Below are 23,078 nucleotides of genomic sequence, written 5' to 3'. Positions count from 1 at the left end.
GCATCTTGAACTTGTCGCAGCGGATGGCTAAGTTTAAGCGGGACAAGTCTAAGATTACCCTTCTTTTTTTGTGAGCCTTTCTTTGGCACGCTGAACAAGCGACCTTGAATTTTAATCTCTTGACTCTCGCTATAGCTCCTTTTTGAAGGAGATCGTCTGCGTACTCTGTCAATTCCTTGGAAGGAAGTTGACGGAAAGGTCTGGATGGATGGTGGGTTCGTCAACCAGCTCCAACCCAGACCTTTTGACACTATGCTCTGAGCCCATTGGCTGAAGTTCCACCGGTGGCGAAAGTGAAACATCCGCCCCCCTACCTGAAGTTCTTCATTGGTTCTGGTAACCGCCTCGGCCTCCTCTGAAGTGCTTTCCCCTGTTAAAGGGGCCTCCCGATCCTCTCCCACGAAAGGAACGCTTTACCTCTACCTCCTTACCCGAGCGGTCATACTTCTGAGAAGCTTGACTCTCGAAAGCTTGATTGTAAGCTGGAGAGATGGCGTCAGAGGTGGAGGGCTGAGGCTGAGGGGATATCACATAAATTGGCTGTGATTGACCTTTAGAAGTGGAGGGTTGGGCTGTCTGCACTAACGGTACTGTTGGAACTTGTTGAGGAAAGCGTAGTTGCTTCTTCTGGTAAGGTTGGAAACGCCTGGGTTTCTTTTGTCCCTTACCTTTAGGAGTCAGGTCTTGCCTCCTCTTAGCCGAAAGGCCCCAACGATCCTTAAGGCTCTGGTTTAACCTGGTAGCCTCTGACTGGACCTCCTTAACCATAGCTTCTGGGAAGAGATCTGCTCCCCAGATGCTAGACGAGAGTAACCTATTCGGTTCATGCCGAATGGTTTGCCTCTTGTAGGACATGCTTCCTACAATTCGTCCCGAGCAGTGGGCAAACTCAAACATATCTGACTGTACCGTTTGAGTCAGGGCTTTGGTCATGAGCTTAAAAATCGGTTCTGATCCATAAGCCATGGTAGCTAACCCTCAGACATAGCCATAGAATTTGATGGGATCTGGCTAGAACGCGATTTTGCATCAAAACTCAGCCTGAATAAGGCTATCTGGGAGCCTGGGTAGCTTTCACCAAACTGCTCCATAGCACAGTCCGGTTGAGTTTGCCAGCTGAGAATGTATTCGGCAAGTCTTCCCACAATTCTCCAACTGAGGGGAGCAACGGAGAAGTGGGATCCGCTTCCTTCAACTGCGGTATCGGTTCCCCCTTCTGGGCCGCTGGGATGGTCGACCTCGCGATCTTGGTTAGGAACGGGAGCGGGTACTCTCATCCATTGTAAAAATGGTAAAGGGACTCTTAAATGGTTGTATCTTGGTGTTAGAACAATCCATCCTGTCCTCTAAACACCTGAGCCATTCTCTCTGAGCCTGGTCTCGTGAGTAGAGGACTGTCTCCATTAGGTACCTTATCGTCCCGCACCATAGCCGACGGCGTAAGACCTTGCGTAGCCTATGAACTGGAGGCTGGAGGTCTTCCGGGAAGAACTTCGAAGTCCTCTATTCTTCGAGTCCCAAATTCCGGTATAGAGATGAGACCGTCTTGGAAGGGGGCGTATGACGCTACTCTCCACGGATTGTTCATAGAGAACTGAGGTAGTGAGTCATACGGAGGAAGTTGGGATCCACTCGTGTTGGACAGTGGAGGAGAGGCTAGAGGAGCTTCTCTCAGCCCGGCTATAATGGAGTCCTGGGAAGTAATCCTGTCCGACAGACGAGAGATCATTTGCTCCATGCTAACTCTTTAAGGACCCAACCAGGTCCCCCACCTGTTTGCAACAGGCCAGCATTGGAGTCCAAAGCCGGAGCTGCTGCGGAGGTGGAGGGGAGGCTCTGAATCGGAACCAAAGGTAGCGGAACTGGTGATTCTGCCGGAGTGCGAGATCTCTCTCTGGAGGATTTACTCCTCGAGGACTTAGAGGCCGGAGCTAGAAGCTTTAGACCTGGATGCTCCGGGATTCCCAGCCGGAGACTTACGGGAGGAGGATGAAGCCGAAGTCGTCTTCTTAGCGACGACGACGTCTTAGTCAAAGTCATCACCTTAGACTTGACCTTAGGTCTAACCGAAGCACCAGAGGAGAATATATTTCGTCACCCGTAAAGCCTGGAAGGATGGAGAGGTTGCAGGAGTAGAAGAAACATTACGCCCAAGGGTGACCCTTGGGTGCCACCGTACCTACCTCGACCAACAGGTCGTCTATACCTACCATAGGTTCAACATTAATATCTAGGGTCGCGACATCCGTAGAGATATCCTGGTCCTGATCAGTTAATGAGGTGGCCAGCTGTTGTTGGATGAAGGCGATAGTCGGATCCGCTTCTATCGGGTCGACGTATCCTGTCGCCTTGCCTCCGGGGAAGATTAGTAATGCCAACCGCTTCTCTAGGATGTAGGGCTGTCCCTTGGCGGCGTTTTTCCCAAAACCGCCGACCCACCCAGGCCCGCAGGGTAGCCAGTGCGGTATCTCTTACCGCCGGAGCCTGGAAGAGAGGGCGTAGTTTTAGATTTAAGAATCACTTAAAACTAAAACTTAAAGTATAAACTTAAATTAATTGCCTTAAGTTAATATGATGAAAACTTAAGCGCTAAAAAAGAAGCGGAGCAGCTACTGGAGATGTAAAACTTACCCTTCCAAAGCTGGCTCACCAGATCGTAACATATGGTACACGTCTCATGGTACCAGACCTGGATGTCCCCGAGCGGAGTCGCGCATGGAGCATGGGACCGGCAAACTTCGTGTCCACAGGGTCCTGAAGTGTGGCGGAACATCCCGGATGCTCACAGTTGGTGGCCTGTAAGTGGGGGAGACACAAGAGTATCTTAAAAAACATCACTTACAGTCTAAAGGACAGAAGAGCTCCGATGCATGCCGGAGCTCGGAAAAATTTGTGCATAACCCCTCCCTGCATCGCCTGAATAGGCTATAAATCCCGGAGAGATCCGGTAAGATATGTAGGGAGGGGGATGGTTTAAGGTTCTTAAGATAAACTAAAGATAACTTAAACCCAACACACAAGCAAACCGGACTAAGTCCAGTGCGTAGCGGAGTGTAGTAACTCAGCAAAACGGTAAGGTTAGTAGAGACCCACTGTATGCTCCGGCCTCCACCCTACTGGGTGGACTAACAAACTTTCCGCTGGATACCAGGACTCCGATCAGGAAGGAGCCCTAGTAAGATGGGAAAGAGCGAGAAGACATACAGGCTCAAGCTAGCCCCGAGCGACAAGGTAGCGCGGAGGTGGCAAGGCCAGTACCCCCCACTCCGTACCAACCGGCCGGACCGAAGAACCGGAGAGGTCGAGACAGTCTGGTCTGTCCCGACTCCTAGCCCCTCCGCCCTGAGGGAGAGAGGGAGGCAGGCCTTCGTAGGGGAGGACGAGCATGGCAGACCGGACGCCCCCGCCCCACTCTATGAAGGAGCGAGAAGAATGACTGGACAGGCGTCTGGCTGGCCCGTGATCACGAAGTGACCACGAGGCGGTAAGACCAAATACGACAACTAAGCCTAGGACAACCACTGATCAGGAGATGCTATCGGGAAGCATACTGAACTGAAAAGCGGAGGCAAATAGCCCACTGGGCCGAACCAACTGATCAGAGAGATGCTATAGGGAAGCAACCGAACTGATGAGCGGTAGTATGGGCTGGGCAAAGAGCCAGGACCTAGGCTAAGCCAGACGCCTAAACAATAACCTAACAATAATAAAATATACAGTTATATAAATAAATAAATGAAGAAAGAAAACAATATAGCAGGAGAAAAAATCCAGGAGTGTACGACTAACCCGAAGGCAAGTCTACCACTCAAAGCTAGTCAGAGGCCGATACTAAGAACCTGGACTAGGGTCTGGATAGAAGAAGCCTACGTAAGGTAAAATACATGCATGCATGACAAACCTGAGTAGACCGTACCCTAAAGCAAAGCGGATATCATAAAGAGCGAAGATAAATAAAAGGGATGATTTCTAGGTATGGGAGACCAAGAACGAACCCCATCACGAGGCAGAACCATGCTGCCATGCTTCCGACCCCGAGGTCGTATTATACCTAAAAAACGGCAAATAAATACTGTCTCAGGGCCGGAAAAAAAAAAAAAAAAAACCAACTAACTAACCTAAATACTGAGTACTTAACTTAGCTGCTGCGATAGCTGCACGCTCCATAATAGAAAATCCAATGAAAGGGCACAAAAAACACAGAGAGAAAAATATCACAACGCTCGTGTGTGCTAACTTGAAAGGATGGCCACCAGAGGCGCAGCAGTCGCAGCATGGGATGGATGTAGTAGTACGAGCTGCTCACTCTGTGGGTCGGCTCCCCTCTTGGAGGGATTTTGTAGTGGGAGATTTCTATTGGCATTTGGCTCGTGGTAGTGGTCTCACTCGCCTAGTGTTCATACCGACACCCTCCTGGAGGGTGAGCGAGTCAGTTATACTGACCTTTTTCTTTATTTTATTTATTCTCTGGTATGTGTTAGTACATTTACCCTAGACTAATAGATTAAGGATATTTCGCGCAGCGACACGAGCTGAGCCCAGAAAACGCAGTCATGATAAAATTCAAGGACCATCGTATGGCAATAGAGAATGCATATACGAAATATTTCATAAAAATTCCTCTTACTTCATAGTTTCAGGTTAATTAGTAAACTCAATAAGCCAAATGCTATCGTAAATTTTGGATAATTATTGTCTAACAAATTGTTGAGCAATGGCATCTGTAGAGATTCCATGAGTTGCAAGAGGAAGGTTCTCAGCTACCACCCTTCAGCGCAAACAGAAACATGATAGAGGCTACACGTTTGAGTTTCACCTCTGACATTCGCTTGCTTTTACATCTGTTTTATCTTTGTTTCGGCAAGAATTTCATCACCCAAACCAGGACAAAAGTCAAGCAAAACATCTCACTAACATACAGAAGAAATGCTCTAATATGAGTTTCAGAATATCTTAACCCTCTTAACGCCGATTGGACGTATTAAACGTCGAGTCAAAATGTCTCCCGTATGCCGATTGGACGTATCATACGTCGGCTCAAAAAAGAAAAAAAGTTTTTTTAAAAATTCGCGGAAAAATACTTATAGGCCTACCAGCCGAAAACTTTTGAATCACGCGCCTTGGGGGATGCTGGGAGTTTCACGGATCAAGGCGTTGTTTTGTTTACAATCGCTACGCAGGCGCGCAAGAGCGAATTTCTTTCTTATCGACTAAAAAGTATCAGTGACACATCTCAAAACGTTGTTTCGTCACTTTGACATAATTTTTGCATCCATTTTAAATTATCCTTTATATGAAGTATTATATATGAAAATGTGCGCAATTTTATTTAAAATACAACCAAAAATCTCATGATTGTAGCTTTTATCAGTTTTGAAATATTTTCATATAAATAACGATAAGTGCAAAAATTTCAACCTTCGGTCAACTTTGACTCTACCGAAATGGTCGAGAAACGCGAACTGTAAGCTAAAATTCTTATATTTTAGTAATATTCAATCATTTGCCTTCATTTTGCAACAAATTGGACGTCTCTAGCACAATATTTCGATTTATGGTAAATTTAAATTTAGGAAAAAACATTTTCCTTACGTTCGTGCGATAAACACTTCCGATAAATTTTTCGTGTGATTGTCCTAATGTTTTGCACCCTTTTAAATTTGTTTTGCCGTTACATAAAGTTTTATTTTATATGGAAATGTGTGAAATTTCATGCACAATACAACAAAACAAAAACAACCCATGGTTGTAGCTTTTATCAGTTTCGAAATATTTCCATATAAATAACGTTAAGTACAAAAATTTCAACTTTCGGTCAACTTTGACTCTACCGAAATGATCGAAAAACGCAATTGTAAGCTAAAACTCTTATATTCTAGTAATATTCATCATTTAACCTTCATTCTGCAACGACTTGGAAGTCTCTAGCACAATATTTTGATTTATGGTGAATTTATGAAAAAAAAATTTTTCCTTACGTCCGCGCGGTAACTTCCGAAAAAATCAGAATTTTTTTGTGCGATGTCGAAATGTTTGCACCATATAAAATTAGCTGTTACATAAAGTTTTATATATTAAAATGTGGGCAATTTTCATGTAAAATACAACGAAAAATGATTGAAGGTTGTAGCTTTTCTCTTTTTTTTTTTTTTTCGAAAAAAAAAAAATAAATTTTCATATAAATCACGATAAATAGAAAAAAACATGGTTCGGGTCAACTTTGACTCTACCGAAATAGTTGAAAAACCGCAATGTAAGCTAAAACTCTTACGGCCTGAGTAATATTCCGTCATTTTTCTTCATTTTGAAACAAATTTTGAAGTCTCTAGAACAATATTGTGATTTATGGTGAAGTTTTGAAAAAATATATTTTACTCACTCCGCCGCGTCGATTCGCGGGCCGCAAAAGTCTCCGAAATACGTACATCGCATTATCCTAATATTTTGCTCCTTTTCATATTTATTAGCCGTTTTTTATAGAGTTTCATAATATCATGTGCGCAAATTCATGAAAAATACAATAAAAAATAATTGAAGGTTTGTAGCTTTTTCCATCTCCGAAATATGTGCCTATAAAAAATATATGTATACAAAAAAATATATGTATACAAATTTTGAAATCTGCAATTCTAATCTAAAACTCTTACAGTATTGTAATATTCAATCATTTGTCTTCATTTTGAAACAAATTGGAAGTCTCTAGAACAATATTTAGAATTACAGTGAATTTTTGAAAATAACATTTTTTTATGTTCGCGCGTTACGAATTCGTACATCATTTTGTGATGATATTTTTCCTGTGTTGCTTTTATTGTTTTTTTCGCTACCATATATCGCATTATTTACATATGATAATGATATTATTTTTCATTTCTGATGATTGCATACTAAACTTCAGGCAATGACAAAAAATGAGCCAAAAATTAACTCTTAATCTTCTAAAACTAAGCGCGCTGTGATTTTTTGAAAAATTATTTTTTTCCGCTTCCGCGCTCACTCCAAACCGGCGCCGGCATACTAGAGAGGTTTTGATTTTTAGGGCTTCGGCGTAAGAGGGTTAATATCCGGGATACTAGCGTAGTTAGTGAAGAGAGAGAGGGAGGGGTGCGTAGTAAGGAGCGCCCCATTTTGCCTAACGCACATGTCGTGCAGTGCCCCAGGCTACAGTCTTTGAGCAAAGGATCTTCTTATGATGAATAACAGTTTTAGTTTTTTTTTCGGCAAGAATTTCATCATGCCAAAGAAGAAAGACAAGGAAAACATCTCGCTAACATACAGAAGAAGAAAATTCGCTCTAATAAGCCAAGTTAATGAAGGAGAGAGAGAGAGAGTTGCATAGGAAGGAGTGTCCTGTCTCGCCTGAGCAAAGGGATCTTAATTTATGCTTAAATTATGATAAATAACATAGTTTGGGTTTATTGATACTCCAAAAGAAATATAACATTCATAACAATCATGATTTATTAACATTGTCTTTGTAAAAGTACAAAGAAAAACTTTGACCGCCCATATCTCATAACTATACTTATTGACCTTCAGATTCTATCTTCTCCTTAGTTTTAAAGCTATAGCATTGAAATTTGGTATATAACTTAGAAAGACATTAGAATATCAAATGAAGCCCTTTTTTCCCATTTTTTATTTCTTTTCTTTAATTTCTAAAGTTTTTCTCCTGATTTATAGGTTTTTTTCCATAGTAAAAAAATTCATATCTTAGAAAAAAAAATCCCTTTTAGAAAAAAAACTTCATTTGATTGGATGGTCTACATCAGGTCTATATATGGTAGTAATCCCAGGTCTTAATATTAAGTATCAAGGGAGGAGATAGAATGTGAAAAATGGTTATTTTTGGGATAAATCGCCCTGGTGTCACAAAACCGAAGGTCAGAGGTGAAAATCGTATGTGGTTTGGAGATGTCCAAAGTCACCCTATTAAGTGGTATGAATGTCTAAGTCTTGTCCTTAAAAAATGGCATGAGCCAGCCGGCCCCCTTAAGACTCTTCAAGTGTTAGATTGTGCCAGAATGTTGAGTAGACTATTGCATCTTTGTATATACCTTTATATTTTCTTCAGTTAGTATATAGTATTAGTGACCAAGATTTAAGTGCAATTTTCACCTTATTTTCATATCATTGTCTAGTGGGTGATACAGCAAGTCAACCAAGTTGCAACTTAGATCTAGCTTATGCTGGTCATTTACATGTAATGATACTAAAGATCTAGCTTATGCTGGTCATTTGCATGTAATGATACTAACCTTGATGTCTGCTTTCAGTTTTATTTTATAGGAAATTCAATTACTTGATTTTGATTGTGCCTCCCATATATTTGATAGATGTATTCCTGTAATGTGCTTTTGTAGTAATCAGTTGATTGTAGTCAATTGTAGCTTGCCACAAGCAATGTTGTTTGCTAATAACTCATTTGCTGCCTATCTGACAAGTCATGTTGTCCTCTAACAACTCATGTTCTGGCAAGCTACCAAGTGACTCCACACTCAAATCAATAACTTTGAAGGGCTGCATGGCAATCCCTTCCCAGGTTCTTAAAAAAAGACTGGATCTTATGAACTCCAGAAAATTGAGATCCCTGTTTAGTACCATTGACAGGGATTTTCTATAGAGAGATCTATTTACAGGATTTCTGTCTAAAGCCCTCCTTTTAGCTTTTGTATTTCCCAAGACATTATTGATAAACTGCATGAATTCAGCTCAAAATAAGACAGCAGAAATGGCTAGTCACCAGGTCACTTCATTCCCCATTGATCTAATCACTATGACCCAAATTCCAGGTAATCCCAAACATTTCCTTTAGGTCCAGCTCCCTCCCTTCCCTTTCAGACATATTATGGACTGCCAGACATGAGGCCACTTTGTCCCCTGTAAATTTTCACAGTTGTTACAGTTCATAATGGTTTGGGCTCTGGTTACCTTAGGCATTATTTTAAAATAATTCTCTGGTTATGATAGTTGCCAACCTACTTAATTTCCCTTCTATCTCAGTGGCAGCTCTCTCAGATGCACTATTATATTTCCTCAGCCTTATGTTGATCTCATTAGGGTAGTGTGTTTGTGTTTTTACCTTTGCATTCTGCCTACTTTCTCAGCCATCATTTTCATTTTATCTTAGGTAGACTTCCACCAACTGTGAAAGGTTTCTAGGTGAATTTATGGTTTTCAACTTATGCACATGATTAACAAGATTAATAAGAGGGAATATTGGTTTTTGAGTCCAATAACTTCTGAGTTAGACCATCAAAGCCACAGGACCTGTGTCCTGACTCAAAGAATTATCTGTCTGATATCTTTGAGTGAGTTGAATACATATCATTGTACTAGAACTATTTAGGTATATATTCAGCTAGACGAGATAAAAATATTTTTCTTTGTATGAGCAAATAATTTTTCAAGTTTTGTTCAGACATGTAATCTGTAAATTTAAGCTTAGGTACTGTTGTTTCACCACCGGGTGATTGTAGACATGATTTTGAAGTGCAGTTTCATATTGGGTGGAGGTTGAGGCTATTATGGGTGAGATTGGGGGCTTTGTGGTCTCAGTTCAAGCTAAGGAGAGGCATGTAGTCCCCCTGAGTTTGAAACCGGAGCACATGGCTAAGTAAGGCAGTGGTTCCTATGCATGAAACAATATCTTTGAAAATTGTTTGTACATATGAAAATTGTTCATAAATAGTTTATTTTAAATACTATTATTATATTTCTTTCTCACATAAGGAATTTTGACTGAACCAAAGAAATAATTCACATATATTGGCAGAAATTAAAATTTTTACTAAATATATGAATTTTTTTTTTTTTTTTTTTTTTTTTTTTGTTTTTTTTTTTTTTTTTTTTTTTTTTTGGCAATATACAGTTATTCATTCCCGTGTCATCCCTGTGCACTTCAAATGGTGGCTGTCAACACATATGCATTCCACTATGGGAAGATAAAAAACCCAAAAAACCTGTTGCTTCATGTTCGTTGCCAGCCAGGACATATACTTGGCCCTGGAGGCTCTTGTGTAGGTAATGTAATTTTGATGAAATCCACTGTGAAAGCAGCAGATTGTCTTTATTTTTTTATTTATCTTATCTTCATGAAGCAATAAAAGGCCTAATTATACTTAGCATTTGAAACCCACTCTAACGTAGTAATTGATGTCATAATTTTTATACCGTAGTTACAGACGTAAGTTGCTTCACTCTTGTAATGTATAGTGTTTCATACAGCTAATAAACCTCTAATTTTATAAGAAGGCTTACACCAGTCTTGTTTGAGAGACAAATCTTTGAATTGTATATGTCACAAAGTAACTTGTTAGCTTGATGGTAGGTTAAGCTGACATTCTAGGGATAGTATCTCTCTCTGTTGTAGCTTATTATCGATCTCTTTGCCTGGTGTACTTGTGTGGTGGGCCTCTTTGTGGAGCTCTTTTAAAACATATGTTTTTTGTGCAACACATCACATGCAGCTTTATGTCTTGCTGAGTTTTTTTCCAAATAGACAAGATGGAAGTTGAAAACATAAGTTGAAAGTAGAGATACTGGAACAGTATTTAGAAACCATCTGAATGAAGACATGAACATAAACTGAAGGAAATTTGTATGATAAGAGGCCCAAATAGAGAACATAACAGCAGAGAAAGTTGAAGAGGCTTTTGTGACCATCCAGAGTAGCAAGAGATGCAATAAAAGCGGAGGAGAACCAGCACCCATGATTTTTAAGAGTATATTAAAGTTGGTAAAGGAAGAGATAAAGCCAGAGGTATAAAAAAAGCCTTACAGCAGTGGTAATACAAAGGAAAAAGGTAAAGCACAGAGGATAAGACTACATAACTTCAGTATTCCCATGAAAATATTGGAAAAGGTACTACAGAAAAGGCTGAAAAAAGGATAATCAATATAGTCAGTTTGCCTTTATGCTAGAGAGATCAACCACAAAAGCTGTCTTTATAATGAGGTAACTTCATGAAAAGTACAACCCAAGGAAGGAAGAGATTATATCATATACAGTGAACCTCCAGTTCACAGACTTACAATTCGCAGACTCAGTGGTTCATGGAATTTTCTAGAACCTATCCATAAATTATTTGCGGGATCTATTTGCAGATTTTTTTGTAGAGCAGTATTCTTTGTTTTTATATTACTTTCATGACTAAATACTGTACTGTATGTTACATGTGCAGTCATTTTGGATGTGGGTATTATCGTAAAGTCTTAAGTGTTGCTGTAAAAGTCCGCCACAACCCACACACATAAGGATATGGAGTAATAATGAAGCGGTTTTGACTTACCTTGAGTTAGAAAACTGTTTAATTGGTTAAGGTCGCCAAGAAACCAGCCAATGAGATTCTAAATTAAGTTTATTTACACAAAAATTTAACAGCCTGAGACAAACGGGGAATGGCAGGTAGGCCACATGGAGAGGGCACAGAATACTGTGTTAAATTACTCTGTTTATTCACAATAACATGGGAGAATGGCCAAACTCACATATGCAAAGCTAGTTTCCAATTTTTATGATATCTTCTAAGGTAATGGGGGCGCTGGCAAGGATGCGGATGCACGAGTAGGCAGTCAGAAATCTGGAAATGAATTCCAGGTTACAAAAACTTCTCACATAACATTTATGACTAATGCACAATGGAGGGAATTTATCCTTAAATCACGCACAATGCTGATATGGGGAGAAATCTAATGCTTAAGTGGAATAGCTTAATGAAGATCTTCGTTGATCTTGGACAAGTCACAAGGGAAGCGTATGCTTGTAGGTTGGACAAAAGGATGTTCGTTAGAGAATGAGAAATTGAATTTGAAAATGTGGGAGAGTTTGTTTGACTCGGAGGAAAAGAACCGGCTATATGAATGTACTCAGATACCTGGGTGCCTTTGGTGTGTAGCTTAATGAGAAGATGGCGTCACCTTTGTCCGAGTCCCTGGAGGGTGCGCCCAGCCAGCGCCTTTGTCTAGGCCTATGGAAGGCAGCAAGGACACATCTATCCTTGATGAGACGAATAAGCAGGACTGATATCGAACCCGGGTGTGTAGGAATTCGTTTGTTGGGGTTATCCCCCCCGTTGTTGGCAGGTCATTCTGGAAACAGACATATGGCCAGTAACAAGGTCAGGTGAAATAGGTCTTAAGACTAGGCCTAGGAAGAGCCTACCTAGCTGCCCACTTTCTCTTGTGTTATGTCCCTAGTACTTAACGAATTAATACCTCCCCGCACTAACTATGATGGACTGGAAATTCCTATCTCCCTTGTTCTGGACTGGTCAGCCAGATGTGGGGGGGTGAAATGGCTGCTGCTTCTAGCTTAAATAAAATTTCAATTTCCGGTGAGGCGAGGCGAGATAAGCCTTAAAAATGTACATATACATTTTATGATAAGATTATGATTTACGGTATTAATAATATTATGATGTCAATATTAAGTTTAATAAGACAAATATACGAATATATTTTTAAGGGTAAAATGTTTTGAGATGACTTTGAAAAATAATATCATTTCAAAGATAATACAATACTAATAGAATATAGTTTAAGGTATATTTTGATGTAGATGCTAGTTTTAAGGTGTACATTTTGCTATTTTGAACTTTCAAGATAGGCAGTTATAAGCATTTTTAGAGGGGGGTTGTCAAGTATTTGCAGATTTTAACTTTGTGGGGGGGGGGGTTTCTTGTACCCATCCCCTGTGAATTTTTGGGTTTACTGTATTTTACTGTATTTATTATGGATATTGAAAAGGCAAATGAGAATACCTCGGGTAAATAACTGTGTGGTCATTGTGAAGGCAGAGGATATCAGAAGACTGTAAGCTAGTGATTTTAGTCTACTAAATACCAGATTTGAGGTGGTAGACGGTGACAGATATTGAGAAAAATAAAAAATTTGAGGTGTATGTTGGTGTTCATCAAGAAGCAGCCTTGGCCACTTGGCTGTTATGACAGTGCTGGAAGAGGTACAGCTGAGTGCATTGAAGCTGCGATATGCAGATGGCATAGTACTAACTGCAGAATCTTAGGAACTGTTGGTGGGAGAGTGGAAAGGAGAAGAAAGGACTGAAAATCAAGGCAATCAAAACAAAGCAGATAATAACTAGAAATGAAGCAAGGGCAAGTTTAAAAACGAAAATGGTCCTGTGTTTTGTTTCCTTTTTGAAAATGTTTTTCGGGGTAAGGAAACTTCATTGTGTACTGATTGTGAGAGATGGTACTAAGATATGTTCAGGGTTGCAGAATATACTAATGGTAAAAATCCTTGAAACCCACAGTGTATTACAAGAGTGAAAGGGAAAGAAAGGAGAGTAGAGAACCCTGTTATGAAGGATGAGGAGGCGTTGGAAGAGGTAGAACTTTTATGTTACATTAGGGACACGAGGTAAAACTTTTCTGTTTCCTTACGGACAAATTTTGAAACTGGAGTTGAAGAAGTGGAGGGAGATAGCTAACTACTGATAAATAATGTTCCATAGTAGAGAGAGGAAAGATTTTCTGTAGGAAAAGAAAGTGTGTCCTAATCATTGTAGCAGAAACATGGCACTTACAAGAGAAATGGAAGATATTTTAAATAGATATGACCAAAGTATATTAAGATTTATGGCCTGGGTATGGGGATAAGATTATAGAGAATGGATAAGGAACAGCTTGTCAGCAAAATAGTAGATTTGGAAGCAGCAGAATGTTGTAGACTTGTTGGAAGATCCAGAAAATCATGAAAATAGAGGATAGACAAAAAACTAGTCTTAACTTAAAAAGAGTTCAGACCTAAAGAGCATAGAGCTTAGACTTTTTCTTCTTTTGGTACCTCTTAAACTCACAATATGAAACATACTTGCACAGTATTTTCTATTTCAGCGCTATTTGTTGGAAAATGACCTTTTTGTATGTGATAGAGCGCACTGCCGTTTAAGAACAAAGTCTTATCAAAGGAGCCATTAAAGCAATGTAATTGAAGTGTGGAGTAACAAAATACAGTAATGATAACCTATTCTGTTGTATTGCAACATTTCAAATTCATATTTATACCTAAACCTAGTGATTTCATTTTGTTTTGGCTACATACTTGGCATTGTATGTAGTTAATCAATATAGGTTTCATCAGACGGCACCCAAGGTAGCAAGGCCACATTCATTTTTGGTTATTTGTAAGTACAATTGCTCACTTTGAGCTGAATCAGAAGGCCATGTAGAGCAATGGTTTGTATATGTGAAACAAAATTATGTAAAATTATCCATTTTAATAAAACCAGTGAGTTAAAAGACTTAGCTTTCACAGGACTGCTAACTAATTTGAATGTATTGATTCCATAGAAAAGACTACGTACTTCATTAAGACAAATGGATCATGTGCCTCTGTTACTATTAGTGCACTGTTTGGAGTTACACTGTAGGGCTGCAACTTGCAATACAGAATTTCACATTATTGGCCAAAAATACTCACATCACAAGGGAATTCTCATGCACAAAACTTGTTCATTATTTGGTGTGATGTTGAATGTTGTGCTCATTTGTGTTAAAATTTGCAACGGAAGCCTTATCAGTATAGGACATTTTTTTCAAAATGTTTTTCATGCATCAGTTGTTGGTGAAAAACCAGCTGAAAGAGGTGAGATTACTAATACTTTCTCCTTTAGTGAAGCAAGTATTCCTGTCTTGGGAAGCATCGTGTATATTTTAGTTGTAGAGATTAGAGAAATCAACACATTGTCATTTTATATGGGATATGGGTAGAACATGGGTACTTTCCCTTTAAAATCATGATTTAGCTATTTACACATAGTCAGCATGATTAATTTATTTTGCACTAAGTAATAGACTTACCCTGTCCATGAAACAATTCCTTTTTTTGGTTTCTGATCATTAATTTTAATGTCAGTAGTGGTATGTGTGCAGGTTATTAGAAATTTGTTCGTAGTTTGAGGATATACATATTTTGAGTTATTAGCTTTATTTTGAATGCTAATGATTTTAGTAGAAAAAGGTTAAATTTTGATATAAAATTTTCCACATTTGCTGCTCTTAGGAACAAAATCAAGTTATTAACAGTTATTGCCTATTTGTATACATGATCTGTTCAAAGGGCTTATTTTCACAATATTGGAAAATATTCAGGCTGCTTTATAGTTTCTACATGTTAACTATTCCATAGTTAAGGCCAAAACTTCTGAGAAATATACAGGTATAAAAATTAAGTATCTTGTACTTGAAACAGCTCTAATATTCTAAGGTCTGAGTCAGAGAAATGGACAGATCACTAGTGCTGGGAATGATAATAATAACTGATAAATGGAGGGACAGAATTTACAATGATGGATTTTACTTAAGTATTGAGCATCCATTTGTCTGCTTCATTATTTCTTCCAATGTGAACAAATAAAAAAGTTTAGAGAGCATTGTGGTCATTACAGTTACAGAAAGTACAGAAATTTATATCCTGTAGTATTTGTTAATACTGTATATTAAACTAATCGAATCTAGCAGTACTTACTGTGGTTTAATTTTATTTAAAAAGGGTAACACGCAATCATTTTCTTATTAAGATATTAATACAGATATGTAATTTGTCTACCTACGTGGCATTTTTCTGTGGTTTTGCATTTTTGTAATTTTTTTGTGATTATAATTTTTGTTCAGATTAACTGAGCTGCTGAAAACTTGGTACTTTGTATTACATGCATAATGTATATTTGGTCTTCCTTTCTTCAATTTTTTTTTTGCTGTTAGGTATGGTGAACTCTTTCATAGAATTTTACTGCATCCTTTCCAGAACGTGAACTACATGCCTTTCTGATATATGCTAAAGGTCGGCCTGGAATGATAAAAGGAATTTCTCTAGATGAGCCAGATTCATCAGAGGTCATGGTACCCATCACGTCTCTTACTCGTCCTACAACTCTTGATTTTGATGTCAGAACTCAGTTCATTTATTATGCTGATATTCAAAGGTATTTGTAAAGGTAGTCATTTTATTATAGTTCTAAATAATTATTTTTGTGTGCCTTATAGATGTATTGTTTATTTAAATTCCATTATAAAATTGATACTTAATTAAATGTTGATCCTTTCATGCATACTTATCATTGACACTCAATTAAATGTACTAGATCCTTTCATGCATACTTATCATTGACACTGAGTTAAATGTAGATCCTTTCATGCATACTTATCATTGACACTCAATTAAATGTAGATCCTTTCATGCATACCTATCATTGACACTCAAGTATTTAGTTCAGGTAATATTCATCTTTTGTTCATGAAGCTTACCTGTCAGATATATATATAGCTGTATTCTCTGAAGTCCGACAGAATTTCAAAACTTATGACACACGTAGTGGGAGGCCAGGTGGTTAGTACCCATTCCTGCCGCTGGGAGCGGGTATCAGGAACCATTCCCATTTTCTATTCAGATTTTCTCGTCTGTCCGCCGGTACTGTCACACCTGTTTTTAGTACCTCCGCTCTGGATTTCGTTAACTCTCATTGTCACATAAAGTATCTTGATTGTCTTTTGGTTTTGACTTTTGATTTTTCCTATAACTAAGATGTCTGGTTCTAGTTCTGGCTAGTGTCAGAGTATGTTGTATTGGATGCATGTAAGGTGAGGCTACCGAAAGCTTCGGTAGATCCCCACACTGTACGCACGAGTTGTAGGAGACATGTGTGTTTGATTAATGGCCGTTGTAAGGAGTGTGAAAGTTTGTCTGATTCGGGATGGAAGAGTATGATTCTTACGTACGCAAGTAGTAGAGCATGACAGAATCAGGAGGTCTTCCTCCAGGAGTGTATCAGGCAGTAGCCTCAGGGCAGTAATATTTCTCCTGCTAACCCTCCAGTAGACTTGTTTCTCCTAACCCTGTGGTGTTCCCGGGGTGGGCCCTGAGATTGTGTCTGTGGAGGGTAATGCCCTTTCTGTGATTTTGGATTCTCTCCGTAATCTGGAATCCAAAGTGCTCGCCTTGGAAACTATTGCAGTGAAGTGCAGTGATGTGCCCCTAGTGTGTCGGAGGGGGCGTCAGATCGGCCCCATAATGCCTCTAGGCTGGACGGACCTCTGTCGGACTCCCGGGAATCAGGGAGTGGGCATGTCGAAAGCCGGAAGAAGGGGTTAAGGGGGCTCCCCCACCGATCTGGCGTCCCTTCGGCAGGACCTGTTGATGCTTCCCAGGCTGCCAAGGAGCGTGCTCGTGCACGTCTCCTGAAGGATTGCTTCTCGTCATCTGAAGCATCCTCCCCGCGCAAGGGGTGGAGCTCTCGGAAGGACTCTCGGCCCTTGAAGAGAAGCTTCAGAGAGGAGGACGCTTCATGTCCTTTTTCTACAGATGTTTTGCGGTCTTCTCCGGATTTCGACGCCTTCCCACTGCAGAAGAGGACCAGGACGTCATCTGAGGATGACGCTGTTGAGCGCCCCAGTCGCTCCAGGGAGAGAGCTGTTCCTGTGAGAAGGAAGAAGGCATCCCCTCGCCCCTCGTCTTTCCCACAGGATCAGCCCTTCTCCTGAGAAGGAGTCATCTCCTACCAAGAGGATGCTCCTGCCAATGCAGCAACAGTCAGCTCGTTTGCTTGCAAGAGGGAGGAGGCAGAGCCGCGTCGTCGTGGAGGAAGGATGACAGACTGCCTGTCCAAGAGGTCCCAGACATCCCCACCCTCTCCCTCTCCTCGCTCGTCTCTTTCACCTGTTTCGTCGCCCTCTAGATTTCGTTCGGCACCCCAGCGTTTGTCTAGAGGGTGCGATGAATGTCTCCCCAAACTCTCGTCTTTCGAGAGAGAGGAAGACCTTCAAGCTCATTGTAGCAGGGGATCGTCTTCATTCTCGTCAAGACGCTCCTCTCACGTCTCTTCGTGACGCTCGGACTGCTGCGAGGCAGGACGCTCCTCAAGCTGCTAAGCTTGACGCTTCACTAGCTCTTTCGTCTCGTTCGAAAGCATCGTCGGGACGGTCGTCAGGACGCCTTGTGACTTTGTCGGACTTCTCTGGCAGGGACGCCCAGCTGGACGCTTTTCAGGACGCTCATCAGGACGCTTCTTTGGACGCTCTTCAGGACGCTCGCCGACTTCAAGACGCTCGTCAAGACACTGGTCAAGACACTCTTCAAGACGTTTTTTCTGCAGTTTTGCCGGACGCATCGGAGGCAGTTGTGAAAGATGTCCTGCCTTGTGCGAAGAGTTCTGCTACGAAAACGCAGATCTCTTTTGAGAGTGGGGCCTAAGGTCTTAGACCTCTCCAGTCTGTGGACCCGTCAGTTGCTCCGGTAGAAGAAGGAGAGTTAGCAGTTCTATGGAGGCAGTAGATGAAGAGCAGCCTTCAACATCCGCTTCATCGGATTTACCAGGTCTTGGCCCGTCTTCTTCGTTCTTCGTTTGGAGACAAGTTTCAACCCTCAGCCCCTCGCTCTCCTCCTTCTCAGTTTTCCTCGTCCAAATCCTGTAAATCGCCAGGATTTGTAAAGATGAAGACTTCCCTTTCGACCAAGAGAGCATTTAAGAAGGTCCATGACTGGATGGACTCGAGAAAGGCTCAAGGAAAGACTTCATTTGCCCTGCCTCCGTCGAGACTCAATGGCAAAGCAGGGATGTGGTATGAGACGGGAGAGGACGTTGGGTTGAGGGTTCCTTCCTCTGCCCAAGGCGACTTTGCCAGCCTGGTTGACGCTCCGAGGAGGTCTCTACTTTCATCGGCGAAGGTGTCGTGGACGCCTTCTGAATTGGACCACCATCTAAAGGGACTGTTCCGGACGATGGAAGTTTTTAACTTCTTGGACTGGGTGCTTGGGAGTCCTAGATGTTCAGTCACGGAGTCCGGACTTGATTAGTCTGGGGGAGCTGTCCAGCGTGCTAGCGTGTGGGACGGCAAAGGCCGTCAGGATGGTTCGGAGGAGCTGGCTTCGCACTTTGTACGGGGCTCTTGAAAAAAGAGGGAGCGTTGTACTGCAACTTCACTGCGAAGTCCCATTTCTCCCGCTCAGACACGGCAGAGTTGCTGTTCGCGCCCCTCTTTGGAGCCATCTCTTCCCCCAGGCAATGATCAAGGATCTAGCCATCAGCTTGCAAGAGAAGGCCACACAAGACCTTCTGGCCCAGTCTTCCAGACGTCCGGCAGTCCCTTCGACATCTACGCTGGGTCAAGCTTCCAAAAAGCAAAAGCCCTTTCAAGGGGGAGCTTCCTTGAGATCGTCTCCTCGAGGAAGAGGTCTTCCCAGAGGCAGAGCCCCTCCCAAGACCAGGGGTAAAAAGTGAGACGTCTGTCCTTCAGACACCAGTCGGAGCCAGGCTTCGTTTATTTGCAAGAGCCTGGCCTGGAGAGAGAGAGAGAGGCGGACGACTGGTTCCTCAATGTCATCGAGCGAGGATACAAGACCCTCCCTTTCGAACTGCCCCCGCTGTGCACGACAACCCCAGGGATTTATCACCCCTCTTACATCGGGAGAAGCAGCAGATTCTGTACGATCTGCTCGAGCAAATTGCTCGAAAAGAGGGCTGTGGAACAGGTCCTAGACCTGGAATCCCCAGGCTTCTACAACAGGTTGTTCCTGGTGCCGAAACAGTCGGGAGGATGGCGACCAGTGTTAGATGTCAGCAGGTTGAACTTGTTTGTAGAAAAGCAAAAGTTCAAAATGGAAAGCCTCAGTCAGTTCTAGGGGGCCTTAAGACCAGGCGACTGGCTGGTGTCCTTAGACCTTCAGGACGCTTATTTTCCACGTTCCGATACATCCTCAGTTGATGAAGTACTTGCGGTTTGTCCTGAAATGGGAAAGTTTTTCAATTCAGGGCTCTTTGCTTCGGGTTAACCATGGCCCCGATGATATTCACAATCTTAATGAAGAATGTGGCGAGATGGCTTCACCTTTCCAACATAAGGATCTCTCTTCATTTAGACGACTGGCTGATCCGAGCCTCTTTGAAGGCAAAGTGTCTGAAGGACCTTCAACACGATTGAAGTCTGCGGTGTGGGGACCATTTCCCCTCGCTGGAGAAGTTTGTTTACGCCCTGGGGAAGACTGCACCTCAATGACCTCTCCAGTTTTTCCTGGCTGAAAACTGGCTAGACAAGGAGGACCTAGATTCGATCTTGAGGATCTCGAAGGAGGTAAAGGATCACCTAAAGTGGTGGCTCGACCCCGTAAAGTTATCAGATGGGGTTTTCTCTCAAGCTTCAGAGCCCCGACCTAGTGTTGTTTTCCAACATGTCCACCTCGGGATGGGGAGCAACACTAGGGGGGGAGGAAGTGTCAGGCACTGGAGAGGGGAACAGGTGTCCTGGCACATAAATCTCAGAGCTGGCGGCCAGAGCAAAAAACCAGCCCTACCAACTAGATACTCTGTTGTCATCCTAAAGGGTAACAACTGAAGTACCTTGAGGTTACATGAAAGGAAAATATAAGTGATCTGTAAATGTAGAGAGGATATGCATGCCCTGAAGATGTGTATTTAACATCCAGTAAGCAGCAAAGGAAGCACTTGAGATGCAGTGGAAACTGCATGTTGATGCTTTGTTTGGTTTAAATGACTTTTTTATTTATCACTTCTGACGTATAATATATTCGTTATGTTACTACTGATGTTCGTTTTAAGTTGCATGTAGTTGTTAAATACTTTGTATTTTATTTTAAGTAATTCTTATTCAAACAAATTAGGATGCAAAGGCTGTATATACTCTTGTTTTTTCATTCATCATAATTGTTAATAAATAGTGTAATCAGACGGTTTATGTTCTTGACTTTCATTTAATAGTCAAGTATTTGTTTTATAAATTTTTCAGGTTGTTTGTGATAGAGCGACGAGTTTAGATGGAACAAAGAAAGAGCCAGTAGTGACATCTGCTGTATTAAATGTAGAGGGCTTTGGCAGTTGAACTGGGATGGGACGCAATATCTACTGGACTGATGAGGTACTATTTGAATCAGTACCTTGTAATCCCTTGTGATATGGAATCAGAACCCTGTAATCCTTTACAGTATTCTAGTGCCCTGTAATCTTGGACCAGATAGAGTTGGAGTGTTACTTACTGTAACTATAATGATTTTAAAATATTGTAACATCAACGTAATTTAATAACAATACAAAGAGGTCTTTCAATGCAAGCGGGATCGTCTCCTGCAACTTACTGCTTCCAAAACTGTAATCAAGTAACAGCAGTTAATAGTACAAGCTCTTTCCCAAAAAGAGCTAGATACATAATGAACATACATAATATGAATCCAATTTTTCACCCACCAATGGAATTGCCACCACCATGGATTTTAAATAGAGTAGATATGTACCGTCCCTGTCCTTACCTACTCAAAAAACAAATGACAAGTACGGAAATGTACCGCCAACATGCTTTGGACATTAGAAGAAAAGGCGACAAATTTATGATATATCAGACGGCTCCAAAAATAATGTTGGAGTAGGAGCATCTGCATAGTCGAAAAATATGTTAAGTAAAAAAAGCCTACCTTCAATATCATCAGATTTACTGCTGAAGTCACAGCCATACGATGGCTCTAGATTATGATATCTGAGGCAAAAGCAAGTGTCTCTGTAATTTTCAGTGACTCACGTAGCGCTATAGATGCAATAGGACAGTATAAATCAGGAAACCAAATAGTACAGGAAATTCAAATAAAAATTAAAAATTCATCAACTCCTCCAATCAGGAATATCAATGGAAAATATGTTGGATCCCAGCACACGTGGAATAAAAGGAAATGAAATATGCAGACTCTGCTGCCAATTAGGCCCAGCTGCACTATCCCTCCAACAATTTCATATGCCCCAGTGTCAGACTGGGTAAATCCAGTTTAAAACATTATTTACCAGGATTGGAAAGAAGAATGGGGCCTCGGTGCCAACAACAAACAACTTAAAAATATAAAAACTGAAGTCTATGCATGGAGGACATCCTCACAGGAGGAAAGAGCAAAAGAGGGATCCTAGCAAGGGCTACGTATAGGACACACAAGATTCTCACATGGTCACTTGATGTCAACACCACATGCTGACCCAGTGAAATATAACAGATGTCAAATACCCATGACAGTGCAGCATTTGCTTGTTGAGTGCCCAAATTGGACCCAGCAAAGATCTATTTATCTGCGGAGTTCATGAAATGAAAAATATTCTTGCGGAAAGCATGGATTTTTCAATTAATAAACAAAATCATAAAATTTTTTAAATAAGACGGGTTTCTCAATAAAGTCTAATTTTTTTTTTTTTTTTTTTTTTTTTTTCTTCTCAGGATTGATCCCTGAGAACCAGCCCGAGAAGAGTCTACTTGAGACTCAGATGTCTGGACTAACACCTATTAATAATTAATGTGATAGTGACATGTTTCTTCCTTAGAGTTTTCATAACTTGGGTTACTATAGAGATCACACAAAAATTAGGGATGTTATCAGTTTTGTTTGGTATTGGTCATCCTCATAAAATTTTTGTGAACTGATTATTGATTTTAATGTTTTTTCTTGAAGACAATTATGGATCTGTACCCATGTCTCCTTGGCATTTTGTATTGGCTTGACATGGTTTAATGGTTGGAACAGTTTGAGAGCTAAAATTGTTACCTTTCATTATGGTTTTGCTTAAGTAGCCTACCTTTTGGTATGGCTTTACATGTTAGTATTAGCTGTTGCCCTAAATTTACTTTCTAGTAATATTAATGTTAATTATGTGTTTATCAATAGGTTATACTTTTTCATGTGTTTCCGTAGTTAATTGTTACCTTTCAGAAAAGGCCTCCTTACTCAGTCCTATCTTTTTCTTTTCCCATCTGCCCATTTCACTTTTGTTTACTATTACTTTTATGATAATGCTTGTAATTTCACTAAATGAGTGTGGTTCACACTTAACATTTTATTTTCTTTTTTAGAAAGTCTAACCCTCATTGTTTCAAAACTGAGATTGTAATAACTATTTTTTATACACAATTATGAAAGGGGCTGTAATCTATTTTCATGTAGCTAGACATGCACATAACATGATCTTGGATTCTTTTAAAGTGGTCCAGGTTTTATTGCTATTTTTGTTGTAGAAATGCAATTTTGAACACTGCATTATTGAGTTTTATTTCAGTTATATGACACAGATAAAACTTGCA

At 40.7% G+C, this 23,078-nt stretch overlaps 1 protein-coding gene across 1 annotated transcript in view; it reads left to right on the top strand.

Annotated features, from left to right (window-relative positions):
- Window positions 1–23,078, top strand: part of LOC135198099 (prolow-density lipoprotein receptor-related protein 1-like) — an 875,913-nt gene that overhangs the window by 155,107 nt on the left and 697,728 nt on the right. Inside the window, 4 exon segments of the mRNA XM_064225548.1 lie at window positions 9,901–9,976; window positions 9,978–10,023; window positions 15,769–15,958; window positions 20,774–20,888. Of these exon segments, the coding sequence (XP_064081618.1) occupies window positions 9,901–9,976; window positions 9,978–10,023; window positions 15,769–15,958; window positions 20,774–20,888 (427 nt within the window).

This window comes from Macrobrachium nipponense, chromosome 21, assembly GCF_015104395.2.
Source record: "Macrobrachium nipponense isolate FS-2020 chromosome 21, ASM1510439v2, whole genome shotgun sequence".
NCBI classification, from domain to species: domain Eukaryota; kingdom Metazoa; phylum Arthropoda; class Malacostraca; order Decapoda; family Palaemonidae; genus Macrobrachium; species Macrobrachium nipponense.
This window is presented reverse-complemented; position numbering and strand designations above follow the sequence as displayed.